The sequence below is a fragment of the Phaethon aethereus genome (genome assembly GCF_964289735.1).
Source record: "Phaethon aethereus genome assembly, chromosome: 16".
Taxonomy (NCBI): domain Eukaryota; kingdom Metazoa; phylum Chordata; class Aves; order Phaethontiformes; family Phaethontidae; genus Phaethon; species Phaethon aethereus.
Genome location: NC_138592.1, coordinates 9,829,922 through 9,851,756, shown reverse-complemented (window position 1 = coordinate 9,851,756; position 21,835 = coordinate 9,829,922). Strand labels below are relative to the sequence as shown.

Genomic DNA, 21,835 nt, shown 5'->3' with positions numbered 1-21,835 from the left:
TACATATTCCCTCTGTGCCCCCTTTTCGTAGGCTCCCTGAATTAAGCACCTTTTAGCCTACTATGTCAAGGGAGATTTTCCCGATTCTCCGCACCTGTTCAGATTTTACTTCCTTTAGCAAAATATCACAGAATAGCCAGATACAAATAGAGTACATGATATTCTTTTATGACATTAGATAGGTTGTATTTAGGTCTTGTAACACAACTTGCACCATCTCACACACAGCCCTTGTAGAGAGCAGCACTGTTCCTGAAATAAGGAACTTGCTGCATTTAGTAGTTTGTTTCCGTTCCTCTTCTCAGAGCCATGGAGATAACTGACATTTTTAGTCTTTCATAAAATACTTCTGAAGAATTTTGATACAAATATAAGAGGACTATGCAGCTCAGGACATTGGGCTCTAACACCTTTCACATCCAGGTCACTGGATTTAATCCAGCTCATGAGAGAATGAAAAGTTCTTTCCATTTTAAGGCTGTTTACTGGCCCGTGTGAAATAAGTTTGGTGGTCTTGATCCAGTTCCTAGTTCCACATCACAAAAGCCATTACCACAATTAATTTGCATTAATTGGCTCCCTCTTATTGAGAGTCTCAGTAGAGAGGCCAAATGCTGAATGGCTATGAAGAATTAATTCCTCTCTCACCCTTGGAGGTGGTCCTTCGGTTTCAAGCTTAAGGTTCACTGGCATGACTGTGGAAACTTCCACAGCCACTGTGACTGTTTTACAGTCCGGATGTATCTATACAGCAGCTCAAGAGAAGATTCTATTCTTCAGTTCTGTCTTTCATTAGCACCACACCATTTGATATTTCCTTTTTTCTAAAAATCTAAAATCAAACCACCATATAAATTCATCCTACTCATGTTTTCCTTTTGCTAATCATCTACAGTTACAAATATGTTGTGACTGGCTTTTTTAAATAAATGCAGCAGAAATGCCTGTGTGTTTGCAGAATGCAGGGTGTGAGAAATTAGAAAGGGAAGCAGGACTTTCAGAAATTGGGGGGGGAGAGGGCGGGACGACACACACACAAGCAAAACAAAACAAAAAAAACATGACAGCATTTCCAGAAATATGTGTCCTCAGAACAAAAGCTTTTCTCATACTGCTTACACACATTTTTTGACTTGTCTTCCAGTAATGTGCTAAACCCAGCACAAAACTGTGGGAGTCTTCTGGGCAGTTTTTCCTCTCACAATCTTATCTTGAGAAAATGTGCTTTTGAAATGTCAGAACAATAAAGCAAAGCACTAAAATATTGATTACTAATAAGTAGGGGTTTCCAGATTGTCAGAAGCAATTCCCAACATTTTAATACAGATGCTGACATAGAGCTAGAGTTCTGAATAAGCTGGCATCAGGATCTTGGTCCAAGGCCCAGTCTTTCACTGCTTGTAGTTAAATATTCGTCAAGATGAATATTTCAACATTACTTCACTGACTTTTCCCCCCATTTCAATCTAGCCTGAACAGGAGTAGAGCATGAATCATAGAATGTTATCCAGAACCATGAGCTGCAAGTGAATAGTCAAATATAGATGCAGGAACCACTGAAATTTTGGCAGAACCTTGCTGCCTCACAGAAGCTAAAGGAATGTAATGTTCTTCACAGGCTCTAGCCCATCTACACACTGAAATATTGTCCATCACATGTGTAAGCGTGAGCAAGTTCTCCCATCCTCACAACTTCCACAAAATAGATCAGAAGCATATTCAGAACCTTCTCTGCACCTGAGATTTTTCCAAATGTTTTACTTTTTATGTGTCATCCCCAAAGTAGCATGCGTTGTTTCCAGTGGGGTATATCATCTTATCCTCAAAGTACATCAGTGTCAGAGTTTACTTAAAGAAAATTACAACGGCAAAGGCTACAATGGAAACTCCCAGGTTTCCAGGGAAGACAACTAAGCAAAATTACATTCCCAGGTTGTCAACAAAATAGTTGAATTTTGAACTTTATGATTCCTCCAGATTGTCTTGGCACATGTACCTGCTACTCCAAGCAGTTTTGCCAATTTTCTAGAAGGAAGGTTGTACCAAAAAAGTATGCCTCATCAACCTTGCTAGCATTATTGCAGGGATCGGCAGTTTGAAGATGCCAGATAAAGAAGTGGTTCCAAAGGCACAGCAGAAAGTAATAGGCTTTGCACAACTAACTTGGCTAAAAGCTAGCTCCTTTAGGCTAACAGTAGGCTTGTCAGAGGTAAAAGGACATGATAAGAAGACATGAAAGGATGGCAGCTAGGAGATTCAGTTTTCTAAGAGAGACATAAAAGGAAGAGCGAGTAGGAAAGAGAACAGTGGGAGGAAGAGCTTGAACATATTGAGAACATTAAGTCTATCCAGAAGCATCCTGAAACTTCTGACAATCTGTTATTTTTCACTGGTCATACAGAGTTTAGGTTAATGCTGTCACTAACACAGATTAATCTTGATACTAGAAGATTCTCCAGCTGGGATTCTATTACAAGAGTAACACATCGGTAAAACACCACAAGACAGGCCTATGTTAGTTATTTTGTTCTTGTTGATTCCCTAAAGCATAAGACTACATCCCTTTCAGTTTGTGGGTACCCTGAGGTCAGTGAAATTTTTTCAGCTTCACTTACCATTATTCCTACTCTGCATGTGAATTGCCATCTTAAGGGGTGAAATGTGTATGTGCAAATACACACATGCATATGCATATGCACATACATAACCATATTGCCTACCAAGGGCTGCATCACACCTTCCTGCTCTCTCCATACCCTTTAGGCTAAGTGAAATCTGTACTATTGAAGAACGGCTATTCTGGGAAAAAAAACAGAGATCAGATTAGGCCGATTTATGACTGATGAACTGTAACTACCTTTTCTGCTCCTTTTTAGCATGACAATGACATCTCTCAGTGAAACATCTGTTGTACAACTCATGGACAAGAGGTCAGTTTTGTTGAATTTGGGAGTCCAGCCATGCCCACCAGAGATTTCTCCTTCCTCATCAGTTTCTTGTATGTAAAAATGAAGTTCTCCTAAGTGAAAATGCCTAATTTTCAATCATAAACATCTAAACAGAACACCTACAGGTGGTTTCCATTATAGGCCAAAAATGTTCAACTGATGTCACAGTAAGGCAACAACATCTGAAAATCATATCCTGGGATCTGGGAAGAGAGTTAACTAGTGCTTGCAGATTATCTCAATTCTTCAGAATTTATTTATACAGAACTAAGTTCTGAAGATTCCACCCAAAATTTTCAGGGTTTTTTCAAATTACAGCTTCAGGTTTTATTCCGCTTCAGATTGGTTTTTGTTTGTTTAGGGCGCTCTGAATGAAAGAATCCTAGCATCACATTGGAATCCGTTTACATCACTTTAATGTCTGTTTAGATTTTCTACAACGCAAATAATACAGCAGCTACCACCACACTGCACAATCTGCCCTGAATCAGAAGTCATGTATTAATCACACCAACTTTAACTCACAGAAAATGCCAGAGTAACAAATAAACTTGTGTCATGCTAACAGCTCTCATGAACTGATAGAGGAAATAAATGTCAGGAAGACTATAACATTAGCTTTTCACTCCCCTAGAACCCAGTTCCAACATCCTCCAGCAGAAGTACAACTACAGATCTAAACTGTGGAGATAGAAGGGTAGTAAAAGAGCCAAGCAAATGCAGAAACTTACTGTTTATAATAAGAAAGATTTCAATAAGAACATGTCATCCTTTTAACAAGTCCAGATAATACATACAAGGGGATCATGAAGGTGAACTTACTTTACCACTGGAGTATAAAGGCAGTGTAGTCGGCAGTAGAGCCTCACACCCTGAAGAAGGAAAGGTGCACGGTATTATCAGCTTTTTCCTTTTCAAAGAAACACTGACTAGGTAAAGCTACCAAAACCTTGACCCTGATGTCTCCACTCAGCTGGAATTATCTATTGATTTAACTGTTTTTCAAAACAGTTCCCTTATCCTCTCTGTCAAACATTCTTCCCTCTTTCCCTGCCTCCAGAAGCCGAAAAAACTGTTCTTTTATCTCTAATCACCTCCATTCCAACATTTTCTCCATTAAACCTTCTGCAAAATTAACCCATAAACTGATGTTCGTAAGAAGAAATCCAATTTATTAAAAGGTATATAGGCAGATATGGGATCAACAGAAATCATCTGACATACAATTATCAGGAACAGCAGTTAAATATTGATCTTTTCTATCTCCCTGAACCATAATGCCCAGATTTTCAGCAGACATGCTGTATTATGGCCTACTGTTTTCTTTTAAGACCTTTTGTTACTATATTAGGATTGTAATCAGCGGTCTTGGGTGCAGTCACAACTGTATTGTTATTTATTGCTAAGCTCTGCCTCCTCTCTCTAGAGTCAATGTCTTCTATGACATTAGGACATTAGGATGGATAGCTTAATACAACAAAGATAAACAGCATTAGGGATCTCCTATACAAGAGGCCAACAACATTCAGAGGTAGAGAAAACACTTTTGCTGCAAATCACAAGCTTCCAGCTGAGAATGATAATACAAACCTTGGACATGATGTCTTCCAATTCACTTCTTGGCTTGTACGTTCCATCATCATAGCGAAATCTGTACATCACCTGCTCATTCTTAAATTGATGCTTATCTGAAACTAAAACAGCAGTATGATAATTAAAATTAGTCTTTTCTCCCCTGCCATGTTCTTCATAGGCCAGTTGGCATGTATACACCTAAGTATTTGCTGCTATGTATTCTTTCCTGAAGAGAGGGCTCAGCTCTTCAAATTTCCCCTTATTGTATATAGATATGCTTATGTGCACTTCTGAATAGCTCCCCCAACAAAAGTAGTTTTCTAAAATACTGCAGTTCAAATAAAATTGAAATTTCTTCCTCATACACCAGAGTCAATTTATGTAAGGCTTTGGAAACAGTCCTTGTGAAGGTAATTGGGACCATCTGACTTTTTTCGATAAGTTTTGAGCAAAGTGCCTCCAAATTCCCATAACAGTTACCACAGCGCTAAAGTAATTTTTGCAGTTGTCCAAAGTTCTGCAATTCCAAAAGCAGAAGCATGCTGGTGGGAGGAACTACAGCTGTTAGAAGTATTCTTCCACCATAGCTCTTGTATTTACTAGTGAGTTCCTTCTAAAAATTAAATAGTACTTTTGAGAGACTGTTTTTTCACCCAGAATAGCCATTCCACAGTAAGGTAGTTAAAATCTTATTGGGTATTGCTAAATACTGATAGGGTTTAAAGACAAGGACACAAAAGATGCTTCAGTGTGATAAGGAACCATTTCAAAAGAAGCATTGGACAAAAATCAGAAAAAGAGTTTAAAACCATATCCAGTTTCAAATAGATTTATCCAATGCACCAGACTGGAAGAGGGTTGACATCTATATCCAATTATATGTAGGTTTATCCTGTCTCTATTCTAAGGCAAACTATTTCAATAGAATATGGAAGTGGGAAACCCTCATACTGAAGTTAGTAATTTAGTAACTAGTAGAAATTATTTTTTCATTGAGTAGTAAATAACTGGTAATTATAAGTAAAAAGTGACAATGATTGTTCAAATTCAAAAAAAAAAGTAATAAAGTATCCTCCAGGCTTTACAGCACATAGTATAGAAATGCCATTGTTCACAGCTTAATTTAATGAAGACTTCTACAACTACATAGAGAAAGAGGAGGAAATCTAGAGAAGAGCAAGCAAAGCAGACAGCAGAGTAGCTTAGTCGCTGTAAACTTTCCTGCCTTTGCCAGTGTAAAGAAACCATGGCCAGATCTTTGTGCTGGAGCACCCTTGAGTATTTCTGATGCAGTATTTCACAGTGTAGGCACAGCATTTTATGAATGGAGAAAAAATATGGATTTACACTATTTAAGATGCATCTTAGCCTGAGTTTGATTAACCTGAGAAAACTGATTGTACTGGATGACTAACGACAATTAAACTAGGTTAGGCAGACTCAGAAGTACCAGCACTCACTTTGAGATTTAGTTTGCCCCTTGCAGAGTGGGCAGGATAATTGTTTAGAAGGCAGAGACCAGAAATTCTTAAGACCTTCCCTCATTACACAGGACATCCTGGTCTATGAATATTTAATTAAGATGCCTGCTTTTGATTATATTTTTCCTTAATTTCACAGAGTAAAACAAAATTTGAAAGATCTGATGCATATCCTTTTGTATACAGCGGAATCTCTATGCTGTGTAAGATACTGACTTCCCTGACTGTCTGCATGCTCTGGATTTTGTATTTCTAAATCCAACTGAGAATCAAGCCTGCAGAAAGCGTCTTTTGGGTCTGGTACACAGCAGATCAGGTTCTGATCACTTCTGCTCTCTGTGACAGGTACCAGAACTTCCACATCAGCAGTCCCAGATAAAACAGCCAGAATTAAGGGGGATACAGCAAAAACTGAGTGATAAAACACACAGAGCTCAGCATTTAGCAATCTTCTATGGCCCTGCTTCTCAGGCAGGCTGAGAGATCAGCAGTTTTCACCTGACAGTAATGTTATGCCAAGTGAAAACAAAAGATAAAAGATGTTGCTTAATGTAGAATAGCGGTAAGGGCTTCATTATTGGTGCTTAAGTTTTAAGTTCTTGCTACATTAGGAGACACGTAATGGGATACTTCCATATCTAATGATTTATCAAAATCTCAAAGGTATTTCCTTAAGTAAATGCAACGTTGCAAATACCTTCCAATGTCTAGCAATAATTGTCACTAACATCAAGAACTCTCACTAAAAGGTAACATTAAAACCAGACCAAATGCATCTTACTCAAGGCATTTGAATAAGAAGAGAGCAGTAGATATAACAGCACAACGTTCTTTGAGATGTAAATTTGTATTTAGAAAAAAGGACACTGCTGAAAGTGTCAAAGTATGATGTTAAGGCAAGGTAAACAGTCATCATGAAATAACAAGTCTCAGGAGAGCCTTTTGCACCAACAGTGCAAGTGTACAAATTCAGAACATAGGCAAGTAAGGCCATGACCACAAAAGAGCATTCTTCCTCCAAAGAGGGTTCCCTACACATTGGAGCCAGAGTGTTTCAGTTCTCCAAAGCCACCGTTAGGGCCAAGTACTCAAAAGCATACAGTGCTTTTGAGCTCATGCTCAAAGCTCTTCAAAGTCTGAATGTGCCTGAAAGTATGTCTTGATAGCTCGGGGTGGAAGTATATGTGGAAGTATGTGAAGGATTATGGTACTGCTCATATTAGATTTCACTATGCATTAATTAAAAGAAGATAACAGACATAATTCCTTAACAGTGTTATTGTCACCTGAAAGACAAGTTTGTGGAGCTGAGTTAACCAAGAGATTAAAGCAAGACTAGCCTAATTAAATGGCTCCCCTATTTAAATTGGTTTCTAAGAGATTGTATGGAAATGTAGACCACGGGTGACTTAAGACCTATATACCTTATTCCTTTGATGTGCATTTTGCAGCTAAACTCACCTTAAGGTTGAAATTGGGGCATTTGCTGTTTAACTAGAATATGACTATGTTCCTCTGTCTGCATAACATAATATGAAAATAATAGGAAACAGCAGGACAAACATGGATTTAAAGGACGTAATCTGGAGAAAGACCTTATTTTAGCAGAAATGTGGATAGCACAGAAAAATTTTCAAACAAGCATCTTGTGCTACTTTGGTCATATACCACTTTTGTATGGTAGCATATATGGTATATATATCCTACTCTTTAAAATGCTCCTCATCCCAACACTTCATGATCATCTGCTGGGTGTGATGAAGAAATACGGTGCATCACTATTTTTAAGAGAGACATTCTTGCCAAATGAGCTCGGAAGAACAAATCTCACAACAAACCCTCCATGATCTCTTTCCTTTATCATAAGCAGTCTCATTAGAAGGAATAACCCATCGTCTGGAGCCCCTCACTCTGTTCTTACTGTGCCCCACTCTAAAAGAGCACTACTCAACTATCCTCTGTATTGCTGATGTCTCCTATGGAAAGCTGTATTTATTGATCACTACAGATTTTCAAACACTCAAAGTACAAAGGAATATACACCTCACATAGCCCACAACAAAGATGGATACCCGACAAGTCCTGTTTTCATGACATAAATTTGCCCACTCATTAATCCCAAAAGTCATTAAACATTTTGAGGATTTGATGTGTATGGTACAGGAAAGTATTTGAAAATCATGTGAACAGCTGCACTCAGTTTTCCACTCTCTTTTCCGGGGCATTACTGAAATCAGATATCTCGTTATGGTATAGGCCACTCACCATGATGAATAATTCCATTTTCCAATAGTGCCTGTCCCAGGTTGACCCCTTCCTCTGGTTTGCTTATCTCTCCAATCTCTGTGAGCCATGATACAAACTCACTGCAAAGGGAAGCAGAACAGAAACAATTAGCTTTTTCGCTCTGAATATAAGCAGATACATGCCTCTGCAAGTCATCAGCCAATGACAGGAGACTGTGTCCTTGAAGCAAGCATGAAAACTGTTGTAAGTGATGATACCTCTACTAGGTGGCTTGATTTCCTATATATCTGGAGGAAATGCTCTGCAGAAGATCCAGATCTCCTATTCATGACTGTTCCCACCACTCCCCTTAGCTCATCATAATAGCTTGCACACAAAAGGAAAGACGACCTGGCTGGATCTATAAAGATGCTGCAAATTCTTATTTCATTGAGCAATCCAGACGTACAAGGGTGAAAAGGAAAGCAAGATTAACTGATGACCTTAAAAACAACAAATTGGACAGTACAGAAAACAGCTACTTCTATCCAAACTATCCCTCCAAGCAGTGTTTGTGGTCTTAGTTACATATGTTCATCTTTCTTCACCGGGTCTTACTTCTGCCTGCCCACCCATCCTGCCCCAGTAGTGTAATTGCATTGGCTTTAATGTAATCACAGTAGGACTTAGGGCAGAAGATTCAATCTACTGTATTCAAGCACAAAGCAGTAAGAGAGCGCCCAAATCCCAGGTTAATGTAAGGTCGTTTACTGGAGTTGGTGCCTAGCAGATAAATAAATGATGCTTCTAATCTATAGACAAAAGGTGCTAAGTCTGTCTGCTCATGCAGCACAAAACAAAACCTCTCTCTGGTGAGGGGCAGAGCTGCACATATGGACAGAATAAATCAAAAAATATGTAGGATGTTACTCAATTAGAAACAGTAAGTACAGAAAAATGGACATTGCAAGCCTGATGAATACAGCACTGCCAAAGCCCCAGGGGCTGAGTTGTTTGCCAGGTTAATTAGCGATTATACTAGAAATGTGTTACATTCATAGAGAAGAACAAAAGGAATATATGAAAGTAGAGCGACATATGGGAAATCTGAGTTCAATAAACCGCTTGGGTGCTTGCCAATGTGCAGAGGGTTGCTGCTTATCAAAACCAGTATCCATGCCTCCGCTTGTGGGCTCTAAATGGAGTATTTTCAGTCTCTTCATGTTTATCAGAGCTGACTCATCTAAGCTGTAGCTAGTATTTGCATTTTGCCTTGAGAATAACAACAACAACTTCAATATCGAAAACTTTGGTTTGCTGAGGGGCTACTATGCAACTGTCATAGTGTAGAAAAAGCAGGAGAATCTATTCAACTATGCCAGGGGAATCCCATGGAAACCAGCAGAGTTTTGTAAAACTCCTAAAGCCAGAGTACTGTAGCGATGAGTCGGACTCTCTATCTCCTAAGGAAAGCTCATTTTTAATTTCCCAGTGATTCTGAACTGTTTCTAGAAGCATTTAAAAGCTGAAGCAGAATATAAAGTGCAGAGGGAAGAGAAGTAAGAACGATCCTCCACACTCATTACTGAGAATACAAGACACACACTCTGCGGAGTGCCCCATCACAGACATGCTAGCCAATGACTGTAATCACGTTAAGTGCCCAGGGTAGATGCCCAGCTGCTATACATTTTTCCATCAAGTGCAATGGGTCTATGGCAGTTTACAGCACAAACAGTTGCCCAAAACTTTAGCAGAACACTGCTAACTTGTTAGCTTTTCTGCTTCTTTTATTTGCAACTGTGTTTCTTTGGATTGCAAATGTAAGGCAGTCTTCTTAAAGTTTGAAATCACAAGCTGAAAAAGAAAAATAACTGAACACTACTCTCACAGACCTGAAGCTTCAAAACCATGGGGCGGTTTTCTTAAGAGCTACTTTAAGGCTTCTGTGGCATTTGATTCATAAGCAAAAACAGTAATCATTTGCTCTGAAGGCTTTATAAGCACCGAAAAGTGCATTATCCAGAAAAATTCCAAGAGGATTTTAGGCACGTGCTGGACTGTTGCTAAGAAGGCATCAACTCAAAAAGTGGATGGCAAAGCTTGATTTGTTTCCTCATCTTGTCCTAAGTAGTTCTCCAGTGTGACTGAGAGTACCCTCACTTCCCAGTGCTGCCATGCTCAGTTCTCATCTGGCATGCAAGTCAGGACACCATCCCCCAACTATACCTCTGAAATTAAGGTACTTGGAGCAGCTGGGTTTCCACTCAGGAAAATCCAACCCGTCCAGATTTGTGCAATCTGATCAGATATGTTTGGAATCTCCTGAGGTTAACAGAGCCTCTCTATTACAAGCTCAGCACAGTTCAAGGTTTTGCAATCAATCTAGTGCAGTGCTGAAAAGAAGTATGGCAAGCATATAATTTACATATATTGGCACCAACACACATCTTTCCCGTTGTATCACTAGTCACATGACTTCATGCCAATACACCTGAGGAGTGGTTAGGAAAATAGATTTGCACTCAAGGAAGTCAGTTGCTGAAGTTACATTCAATAAACAGCCTTATAAATAAATGCATGTGATATTTCTGAAGATATTAGGATTAGTTCATGCTTTTTTTTCCTGCAAACACATTTTATCTCTTGAATTATTAGATGCTATCTGATATCCAAAGGCCAAGAGAAAAATTATTTTTTGTGGCTTTAGTGTTACTCTCAGCTGCACGTACCAGAAATCCACAAAGTACATGCCTGCACAGTTGTTAGTGACTCCCTTAGGCAGGAATATCTGAAAAAATGAATAGGTCACAGACAATATGCATTGTTCAGGGGAAGCCCCAGGAATGATATGAAAAATACATGAGTCATGACTGGATTGTACTGATTGAGTTGCACTCAACTGAGTTGCCCAGGACTGTACCAACAAGTGACTGTCGAAAAGATACCAGCAGAGTTATTTTCTGTGGGGAAGGCTGTAACGCTAGCAGAAATAATGCTTTTGTCAGAGATCAGGATACCTGTATCTCAGCCTGGGCTCAGTTACCCATTGGCGAAGTTAGGTCAAGTCCTCACTACTGGAGTGTCAGGTGGCTGTCAAGCAAACTGAGGGCAATGAGCAGGAGAGATTGTGGAGCATGTAAGAAAACAGACATTTTAAAAGAAAAAGGAGAAGCAGGAAATCCCAGGTAAGACTTGAGACTAAGCAAAATATCACAGAATCCACAACAGTCTCATATATATCAGCACTGGAGGAACATAAGTTTCTGATCTGGTACTTCTTGTTGCATGGAAAATAGGAAATGCTATATCATGCCTCCAAAATCAGAGCTTAAAGGTTTCAATTTGAATCCAACAAGATCAGCTGGGGGGTGGGCAGTGTGTGAGAAGAAAAAAGAAGCATCCAAATCTCCAAAAAGCAAGAATTTTTTTACAACTGAAATATGGCCAGCCTATGCTACCAGATTGCCTTCTGTCAGGCAGAAAGACAATGCATCATTTCCACACCCTGTACACAAGGAATGCTGCCTGCAAACTGCCATTACAGAGACCAGGAGGAGGGAAGGGAAATTAATGGATAATCTTCCTTTCAGAACTTTTTTCCTCCCACAAATGATCATTTCAATCATAAGTAGCTGAGGCAGAAAAGTCTTCTCAGGTCAACTAATGTGTTTCCCTGTATGCCGTGCAGGACATTTCCCTACAACAGCCCCACTGCTACCACATCTAATCTCTGATCTGATTCGTCCACAGGGTGTCTATTCTACTGCCTCATACATGTCATCCTTAAGAATTATTTTGTAGTATCTAGCCTGAGTGAAAGTGTTTTTTTCCAGTCAAGAAGGTCCTATACTTCTAACAAATGCATCAGGTCTCCTGATGCACAAAATTTAATTTGTGTCTGTTACATGGACAAACAGGAAACTTCTAAATTCAATCTTGAAACTTGGACAGTTCTGCTGGATTTAAACATCACCTGGTAAGCATTTGCTTGTATACAAAAGAGGATACAGGCTATGCCACCAACAGCCCTGAGCTTGTGGGAGTTAAGGTAGTTTTTTCTTATTCCTTTTGCTGATTTGAAACAGCTGTTATGAGTTACTGTACAATAGAATGAGCTGTCACTATACAGCCTGAGTATGGCATAAAATAGAAACCAATGGTTAATTTTAATAAATCACAACTGTAATGGGGGTTATGGCCTTTTCAATTAAGCTGCATCAAAGCACATCTGATCTGACCTCACAATGCCATACCCAGAAAATCCAGAGTCCATTCTTTTAATTGGTATGAAAGGACCTTTTCAATTCAAATGCCACTTACTTGCCAAGGAAGCACTTGGGAACAGTACTTAATTTTCTCCTCCTGTCTTTGATAAGGTTCACTTTCTTGCTCATCATCATTTGGTACAGCTTCTCTCCTTTCTCTGCAATCATGACGTATGCATCCCTCTCCATTCCCAGTTTCAAACCTGGAATACAAAGCAGAAATTCCTTCAGATCCTTAACATCCGATAAAGTGTTTGCTCAAAGTCAAAGGCTGAGGCCAAACAGACAAAGGGGTAGAACAACAAAAATTAACTGACTTATTTTCCAAATAAGGGAGAAATTAGGTCATTTATTTATCTAAGTACAAAACTGTCATTGGTGAGTTTAGCTCCAATGAAATGCTTGCAGCTTTTCTTCTCCATTGTAAAAAGTAGCTTTAAACTTAAGGTTACATCACATCACTCAAAGTAGAATGGTTTGCAGAACATGGAGAAGTTCCAAACAAAGCAAGATAAAACATATACCTTCTGAAACTGATTTCCTGTTGCAATTTCACTTTTGACCCTGAACTAACTGCTGGCATAAGACTTGTTCAATGCAGCTAAATGCTTGAAAAAGCAGCTGACTTTTTGAGTGTTCTATTACTTGATGCCAAAAATACAAAACTGCTGAAATCAAATTCACATCCTTAAATAAATCAAAACTAGACAGGAACATTATTTTCTCATCCTTTATTAATTAGCCTATTTACTAATAACCTTAGGCTAAAAATGCAATTTGACAATTCCAGTCAATGAAAGAAATACTGAATGATTTAAGGAATGATAGATAATTGAATATAGAGAAAATTTCACATCTACTTTGTATGAGTTTCCACACAGGTCAGGTTAACTTGATAATTGCTACAGTCAGGACGATGATCTCTGAAAACAATAGGTCTATGTTACAACTATCATCATAACTGGCATGCTCTGGCACTCTTCTCTTTAGATTTGCAAATTGCTTTAGAAGGACAGGACATTAGAAAAGCTGTTTTGCTGCTGTAGATGTTTCATCTCTTCTAGCCTGAAAAAATAGTTCTGTTTTCTGGCTATTATTCTAGAACTTGCAAATCTAGGCAACTCTGGAGTCCAAAACAGAGGCACAGATTTTAGACAACTCTAAGATTAGCTTGAAAACAGGCAGCCTGAATTGGTCCTGTACTTGTGTGCCTAATTTTTACAGATATTGACATTAGGCAGAATTTAAGCTATTAGTATAAAGCTAGAAAATGAAAACTGTACATTCTTTGAGAAGAACAGTTCACCCTAACTGGACATAAATCTTGTTGCTTTATGGTAAGATACTGAAATGAATTAATAGTCTTCTGCGTCATCAGAGCTGCTTTCTAGCTTTTTGAAAACATTTATTGCATTTGTTTTAGCAGCTTGAAATGCATGTTCCAGAAATTAGACTTGCACAACATTTTGTCTTTCAAATACAGTATTTCTTTCATGTGTCCAATATCTGGCTAAAGGTTTTGGCTCCACAAATCCCCTGGCTTATTACTGTTATTCTTCCATCCTCTTCTTCCCTGAACACTGTGATCCAATTCCATGCGAATGCTGACACGTGTAGCCAAGGCTAATTTGCAACGTGAACTTGTGATAGAACACAGCCTGTGTAATAGTATACATGTTTCCTGCTGGTGTTACATCACTGAATTCCCCAGACTCTGATGTAAATGGCAGACTGGAATGCACATTCTACCTAACTCATCCTACAGAATTGGGAATCTCAACAAGCTTTCTAATCCAAACATTGATATCTCTGTGACTTTGCAAGTACTCTAATCCAAAGGAGATTTTCCAATAGGCCTGGAATGTCTGCCAGAATAGCTATGCTTATCCCGTGTGGCTGTTGTCAGCTGCCACATCATAAAACTGTATGACAAAAAGCATCAGGAAAAAAACCACTCTTACTAGCCAATTCTGCATGGAAAACTCTGAGAAACTTTCTATTAAGGAATAGTTCTTTTTCCCTTCCTAGTATTTACTTCAGTCACCTCCCCATGTTCTCAAGCTCCCTGTTTATATTTGGACTGTTTTTCTAGTCCTGTCTTTTTACTTCCTATTGAACCTTCTCTCTCCTCACACATTTTACCTGATGCACAGGAAATTCCGCAGCACACTAGTGACCTCACAAAGTGAAAACTCACTATGAAATGGAGATATGATTTAGCACTCTGAGGGTAAAAGTAAGGCCCAAAAAAATTATTTTATTAAAAATACATATCATGTGGAAGATCAGGATCCTTACAGTAGAGTGGGATGCAGAACTGACCAATGAGCACAGATCACCAACTCAGAATGGTATAACACTTCCTTTTAATAAAATAAAATATATAAATAAATCAAAACTGATTCTCTCTGTTGCTTTCAGGTAGTTCTTGTGAATTTACACCATGCCCAATCTACATTTTGAAGGTAGCATCCTTGCTATTAGCAAATGGTGTATTTGGGTTCATATATGATAAGGTATGTTAGAAATGTTTTATGGTAACAACACTGCAATGTGCATTGCATTTAGCAGATTAGATACAAAGCATTGTAACATAAAAACTAAGGTTTGGATTTCAAAGGTCATTAAAGGACTTAGATTCTCTGCTTTCATTAAAGTTCTGTGACAGATCCATAACTTTCTTAAAATACCTTAAAAATCTAAAGCATTATTGCTTAGCAAGTCTAAGTTCTGAAAACACACTACTAAAAAAGGGTTTCAGACTGACCTCTTTCAGTATCAGCATAGATGAGCAAGTACACCTTTACTGGAGTTGTGTGTGCAGAGAGGAGAACCATTTCTAAAAGTCAGGCACAGAATATTTTAAAGTAAATGTCATTTCCTCTGGCAATGAGCTACTATTTTTCCCATTGAGCAAACAGGGAAGCAAGTTCACTTGTGAAAGATAGTTACGACTTTTAAAGAAACTCAGAACTTTTATCACCTACCCTGATTCAAGGCTTTGGGAGCTTGCTTCTATTGTACAACACCGTTTTAAGATAAGATTAGTTTTTGTTTCATTCCAGAAGATAAAAGTGACAAGCATCTGCATACATTTGCCACTGTTCTCAGTCTAAGCATAATATATCTAGTGCTTTTCTCCATTAACTGTTCTGTTTATTTCAAGATCATGGAGGCCAAGTTTGCAAGAACAACTTTGTGGCATTGCCTCTGGAAAAAGGCTGCACACTGGATTTTCTTCTTTCCTTTTACTGATAAATACAAATACAATTTTATCTTACTTAAAAATAAAAGACCAAAAAATGAAATAGATTAATTTAATTTTTTTTTCACAGTAAATCAGTGCATCAAATAAACTGCCTCTGGCAAACAAAAATATTTGATAAATACAGTGACGCAAATCCATAAAAACCCCAAGATACACAATCAGAAATATTTGTTTTCAATCACTTGATTTTCTCTGTCATTAAGGACAGATTTTAATTCTGCCCATGGAGAAAAAACTGCAACCTTTTCTTTTTCTTTCAGATACTTACACAGGCATATACACTTCTCCTTTGTACAGAAGTTCATTCAGTGTATTAGAAAATACATTATCCACTTACTCTCTCTCTGCTCCCTTTCCTTGATTATAGCATCCAGCCATTTCTGTTTGTCCTCTGCAGTCTTGGCCATACAAACAAACCATTTGTTTTTGGCTGTGTTGTGTATCTTCCAGCCATTTGTCACAGTGTAGCCGTTGCTGTGGTAATCTGCTGTAAAAACCCAAAGCGTAACGCACACAGTGAACAGGTGGATTGCTACTTTAATCAAATCAGTGCGGGACACCTTAATAAAAATCTTCTTCTCTGAAGAGCTTAATTTCTGGAGGTGTTCCTCATGCATCAGTCTTACTGACTGTCCATGTGACCGGTTGTTACTTACCACTCTGGAAGTACAAATATTAATAGAAGTATCCATGGCTAGGCTGTTCAACTGACTGGATGTTTCAGTCCTATGAGTGACACTTTGTAATTTCACCTCAGAAAAAGAACTAAAATACTTTAAATACAATGACATCAGTGAAAAAGTCTGTGATGTTTGTTCAGGTTTGTTCTGAACTTTCTGGGGACACTCAGACACATCCTCTAACTTCTTGCACTGTAAGGATTTTTGTCCGTAGGACATGGGAACTCTTTAAATGTCAACTGATAAAGGATATAATATTAATTCCTGATTTATTACAATAGGGGCAGGGGCTGGTGCGGCCTTTGTGGATGAAAACAGAAACCCATATCCAGTCTTCATGCCCGTGTCAGGACAAGAATTGTAACAGAACTGCATTCCCATATTTTGTTCATGGCCACATTCCATGCTACTGATTTGACGCTAACACTAATATTTGGTAGTATTCTTAATGAGAAGAAGATCCAGAAGTTCTGTTATTATAGCTGCAACGGCTTAAGATGTAAGCAAAGAAAGGATGGAAGGAAGATAAAGTATCTTTTACCAAATTAACTTGAATTAGGAGAAAAAATAGACAAGCTTCAGGGTACACAAACTCTTCATAAGGTCATTTCAGAATGAAAGACTAATGCCTGAAAGCATGTCCAGTCTTTCAACTATATGAGTTGGTCTAATAATGAATGCATCAAAAGTTATATAGCTTGCTTAGTATTTCATTAAAGGAGATGAACAAGTACTTTTGTATCAACTTCCAACACAAGATCTGGACTTGCTGTGTGTTAAAAGACAGTATTTGGTCTCTTACCTGTTCCATCTTCCACATTCTCCACCTCCATGACTTCTGTATTTATTCGTCCCCTGAAGATGTACAGGGACCCATTGATTGACTTTGTCCGTTTAGACGTTTTTTTCCCAGTAACTCTGCAATTAGGATTTAGACTGTTAGCAACACAAAAGCAAATAGTGTAACATATATATGCATAAATCAATCTGAGGTATGAGTATTAAAGAAGGATTCCAATATAGTGTTTTGTGGTATTTGACCACGTATCTGATTTTGAATATTTGGAATGCTCAATCAGGTCACAAAGATAAGCGTACAACAGGGTCAGTAGAGTGATAAAGAGCTTATTTTGCAAGATTATGTGAAGATTGGGATGCCTTCAAGATTTACATTCTTGTCAACTAACTGATTGAAATGCCAGTACAACTGAACAGCACATGGCTTTGGGATGAAAACTGCAATATCACCTGACACAACGTTACATTTGCCTCAAGCTTTGACAAATTTGTGGTACGTGTACCAAGTTTCTAATACGAAGTGAAACACGTAAAGAGGCTAGTGTCACACAGTCTGTCGTATGTATGTTAAATGTCACTGTGTGCAGCATTTGTGAAGGTGCTGCTATGGTGATTTTTCACCAAAGTTAATCTCCTTATCCGTAAGCTTTATAGTGCCTCTGTTGAAGGGTCTTATAAAAATTTCAGGAAAGAACTTTTCATTGCTAGTTATGTTCTGATTTTTATGTCTAGAATAGTTTTAAAACTATCCAACTGACACCTGCTGAGCTTTAATATCTAAGAACAACCCTGCTATGTGAACCAAAACACAATTCATCAAATGATCATCCTTTGAGGTGGCAGGTGTCCAAACTCTGTTGAGTGAAGGGATTGCTGTGGCAACTTGCCAGAAGCTCTTAAGAGTCAAGGAATATTGCAATAAAAAACAGCTGGGGAGAAAATTTCTGTCAAAGTGAAATATCTGTGATAAACTGAGGTGAGAAGAGAATCACCATGTTTTTCTGAACAATTTTTCCTTTTACAAGTAGCTTTAGTGAAAAATATACCTTTAGTGATGAATATGTATTTACATCCAATCAAATGGACAGGGACCGAGACCTTGGAGATATTAGATCATTTCCTAAAGACGACTGTTGGAGTCAAAAGAAAAGCTGTCCTGGCAGCCTTAGTGAAATCCTTTAAACACTCAGCCCATTTCCCCACATGAAACACATTGTTCCTGACATCAGGGTTCAATTTAAACAGCAGTCTATGATCCTGCTAAAAACACAAAACAATACTCAGCCCCGAAAATCTATGTCATCAGTTTGTCAGACTTCCCTAAGCTTCTGCAAAAGATGAGATTGCAGTCTTAGCTCTAAAAATCACAGATCTAATTCTGATTCTAAACACATCTTAAACTGGTCTCAACAACAGTAGTCCTAATTTATGCTATTGTGAAAAGATATGACGCCCAAATTCAAATGGCTGCATTGCTGACTACTTATCAAAGATTGAGACCTGAATTTTGATTGCACTTTTCAATCAAGAAAAACTCCAGTGATTTCTACAAGATAGAATCATAGAATAATCGAATGGTTTTCGATGGGATGTTAAAAACCATTTAGTTCCAACCCCCCTGCCATGGGCAGGGACACCTTCCACTGAACCAGGTTGCTCAATGCCCCATCCAACCTGGCCTGATAAGCATAGTACAAGTGAGATGAGAACCAAGTCATCCAATTTCAAATTAGGAACAGACAGAGGCAGTTCTGGGGTTGTGTGTTGGGGTTTTTTTTCAAAATCTGCGTCCCACTAACACATCAATTGTTTGTCAAGCAGCTGGCCAAATGATCACACCAGCACAACTGGACAGACATTCATTTGCATCCTGGACTAATTATAAATAGCAGCTAGACAGGAGAAATATCCAAAATTAAAGTCGCTCAGCAATCCCTAAATATATCTTTTATATTAGGCAATTCCCAGCAGACTTAATAAAATATTCTACTTTTTAATGGAAATCAGATTGTGGACATTTCTTCAGTTCAAGCTACATTATTAGAAAAAGACAAACAATAGTGATCCTTTGGGAAAACCAAAGTGTTACAGCAGCCTTCTCCAAAATCAAGCCAAACTACAGAGAAGCTCAGTAATATCTCCTGTATGAAAACAGAGAGTTGCTTAAAAGGCAGTAGAACATTTTGTTTTCTAAACCTTAGTATTCCGGGAAAAATGCCTGGACAGCGTGGGAGGGGCAAGGCTAACCTGAACTACAAACGGGACTAGAAAACGAGTATCTAAGAGCTCTGAAGACGTAAAAGATTAGATATCAAATCGATTTTTTTTTTTTTTTTGGTAAGGAATACTTTTCTGTTAGGAGACACACAAATTTATCAACTCCGTTTCATATGGAAGTCTGGATTTTGACAAATCTGGTAAAGTGTCAAAACTAAATGTTTCATTTTTCTTCCTTCATTTCAGCAGTCAGAACGCTTCAGTTAGATAATATTAAAAGCCACATAGGATTGAATTCTGTAAATTTTTTTCCAATTCAATTTAATTTAAATGTTTATATTACATTCTAATAATTTCTAATGTAGATTTCACCTAATAATTTGTATTTATGTTGTATAGTTTCAGCATTATCCACACAAAAAGTCTGAAAATTACTGAAATTATTTTTTCCCAGCTTAATGGTTCAAAAACTTCCATTGAATAAAAAACTGGGAAATAAATCCAAGTTTTGAGACATGAGAATTTCCTTTGGAGAGAACACTCTGGTTTTTGAGAAGTTCTAATTGGGTTGTCCATTCTACTTGGCCATCACCAGTAGAGAAGTACAACTTGAAGAAGAGGGAGGATATTACAGGAAAGGAAGTAGGAGGAGAATCTGGAGTGTAGACAATGCATTGTAAATTCAGAAAAGACCAACACATGAGAATGAGACTGAAGCTGTGAAGGTGAAAACCTTAAGAACTGAAATACAGTATAATTGCTGCAGAAGCAAATTGCCCTCCACACTGTCAACATTATTTTAATAATAAACAGGTGTTAATAATGCTAAAGTTTTATAAGGTGGAATGATGATGAAAATTGTTTCTAGGATAAGAAAGAAAGACAACACACAGAACACATGGGCTGCAAATGCTGAATGGCAACTTGCTAATTTCCATCTCTTCCTCACTCCTCTGTGCCCTTCATCTATTTAATGTTTTCTTAGTCTTCCACTTTCTCTTTTCTTGGCTTTATACCATTTTTCATGTCACCCTCTTCTGCTTGGAATAACCTCACAATGAAAGTTGGCAAGGCCTCCTTCTTCACATCACTCCTGGAGACCCATCTGCTCTGGGGAAGCTTTCCAGCTGTAAGAACTCACTCTGATTTTTCTGCACTGTATCAACTTCTGTCTTTGGATTGCACACTTCTCAGGGTGGGGATCCCATTACAGTCTGAAATATTTATCCTACCATATAATGACTTCTTTCTCTTATAGTCTTAGTAATAGCAATAGTCACACCTGTGACTCAGCCCTACAGAGCAACAGGGAATACAGTGAGTGATCAGTAATTGATCATACTTTCTACTTAACAAAACTTCTGAATGGTCCCATTATAAAACTGTAAAGACAGAAGGACTCACCTGGATTTCCTCTTGCAATAGACCAGTAGATTATCGAATAGAAAGAACATTCTCTCCTGGATATTTCCTGCAGAGATTTTTAACAAAGTCCCTTGGAGCAAGAGCTGCGTGCAGATATCTGTCAGATTTGACCCCTGAAACACAGAAAAGAGATATTCTTTATTTTTAACTTTGTGTCTGTGTGCAAAATGAAGGATTTTTACTAAAACACTGTTATTTTATCTGCATGTCATTAAACTGTGAAATAACTAATGCATTCATAAGGAGGAAGTCCTTGATTTCTTAATGCGGCTAAACACATGATGTTTCCTCTGCATTACAAATATTTTTTTGGAGTCCTCATACACTACAATAAATCTTCCCTATTAAATTCCAGGAGACTTCTCCTGAAGAGATCTTTCACCCTCAAAGCAGCTGCATTTTTGCGTTTTGAGTCTCTCCAGACGATTAGTGTTGCTTTCATATCCTGAGCTATCATTGCAAATATCACAAGTGATGGCTTTAGGAATGCTTTATAAAATAATAATGGTATTTCCCTAACATTGTAGCTCTGATACTGACATGCATCACTATTAAGCATCTCTCTGCAAAATAATCTCAGTGGCGATATGTCTCTCCAACTCTTTTTTTCAAAAGCTTATGCAGGCACTCTCCTTTCTGGAGTTTTAATAAACACAAGGAAGTTAGAAACATAGCCATAAAAATCAGAGGTTGGGTCCCGGACATGTGCTAGCTGCTATGTGCAAGCCATTATATGCACTAGAGAGCCATAGAGATAACTGAGCTTGGTGCTCAAGACACTTTAGCCTATGAGGATGCCCAGAAGCTGAAAACCACAGTAGATAACTAAACCGTTCACTCCCGAAACTGTTACTCAGATTATTCCTAGGAAAAGTGATCACACAGTCCTTGAAATGGGGCCCTTTAGGACCACAGCAGTTGGACACAAATGAAAAACAACTATAGGACT

General features: G+C 38.2%; 1 protein-coding gene across 1 annotated transcript in view; it reads right to left on the bottom strand.

The window, feature by feature from the left end:
• The window catches only part of PREX1 (phosphatidylinositol-3,4,5-trisphosphate dependent Rac exchange factor 1), a gene marked incomplete at its 3' end in the record, with an annotated part of 164,612 nt that overhangs the window by 45,394 nt on the left and 97,383 nt on the right, over nt 1-21,835 (bottom strand). Inside the window, exons 7-13 of the mRNA XM_082007383.1 lie at nt 20,866-20,999; nt 17,249-17,364; nt 16,104-16,253; nt 12,554-12,701; nt 8,270-8,370; nt 4,539-4,642; nt 3,771-3,820 (exon numbers count right to left, since the gene is read on the bottom strand). Coding sequence (XP_081863509.1) covers nt 3,771-3,820; nt 4,539-4,642; nt 8,270-8,370; nt 12,554-12,701; nt 16,104-16,253; nt 17,249-17,364; nt 20,866-20,999 — 803 coding nt within the window. The remainder of the gene's footprint in view (nt 1-3,770; nt 3,821-4,538; nt 4,643-8,269; nt 8,371-12,553; nt 12,702-16,103; nt 16,254-17,248; nt 17,365-20,865; nt 21,000-21,835) is intronic.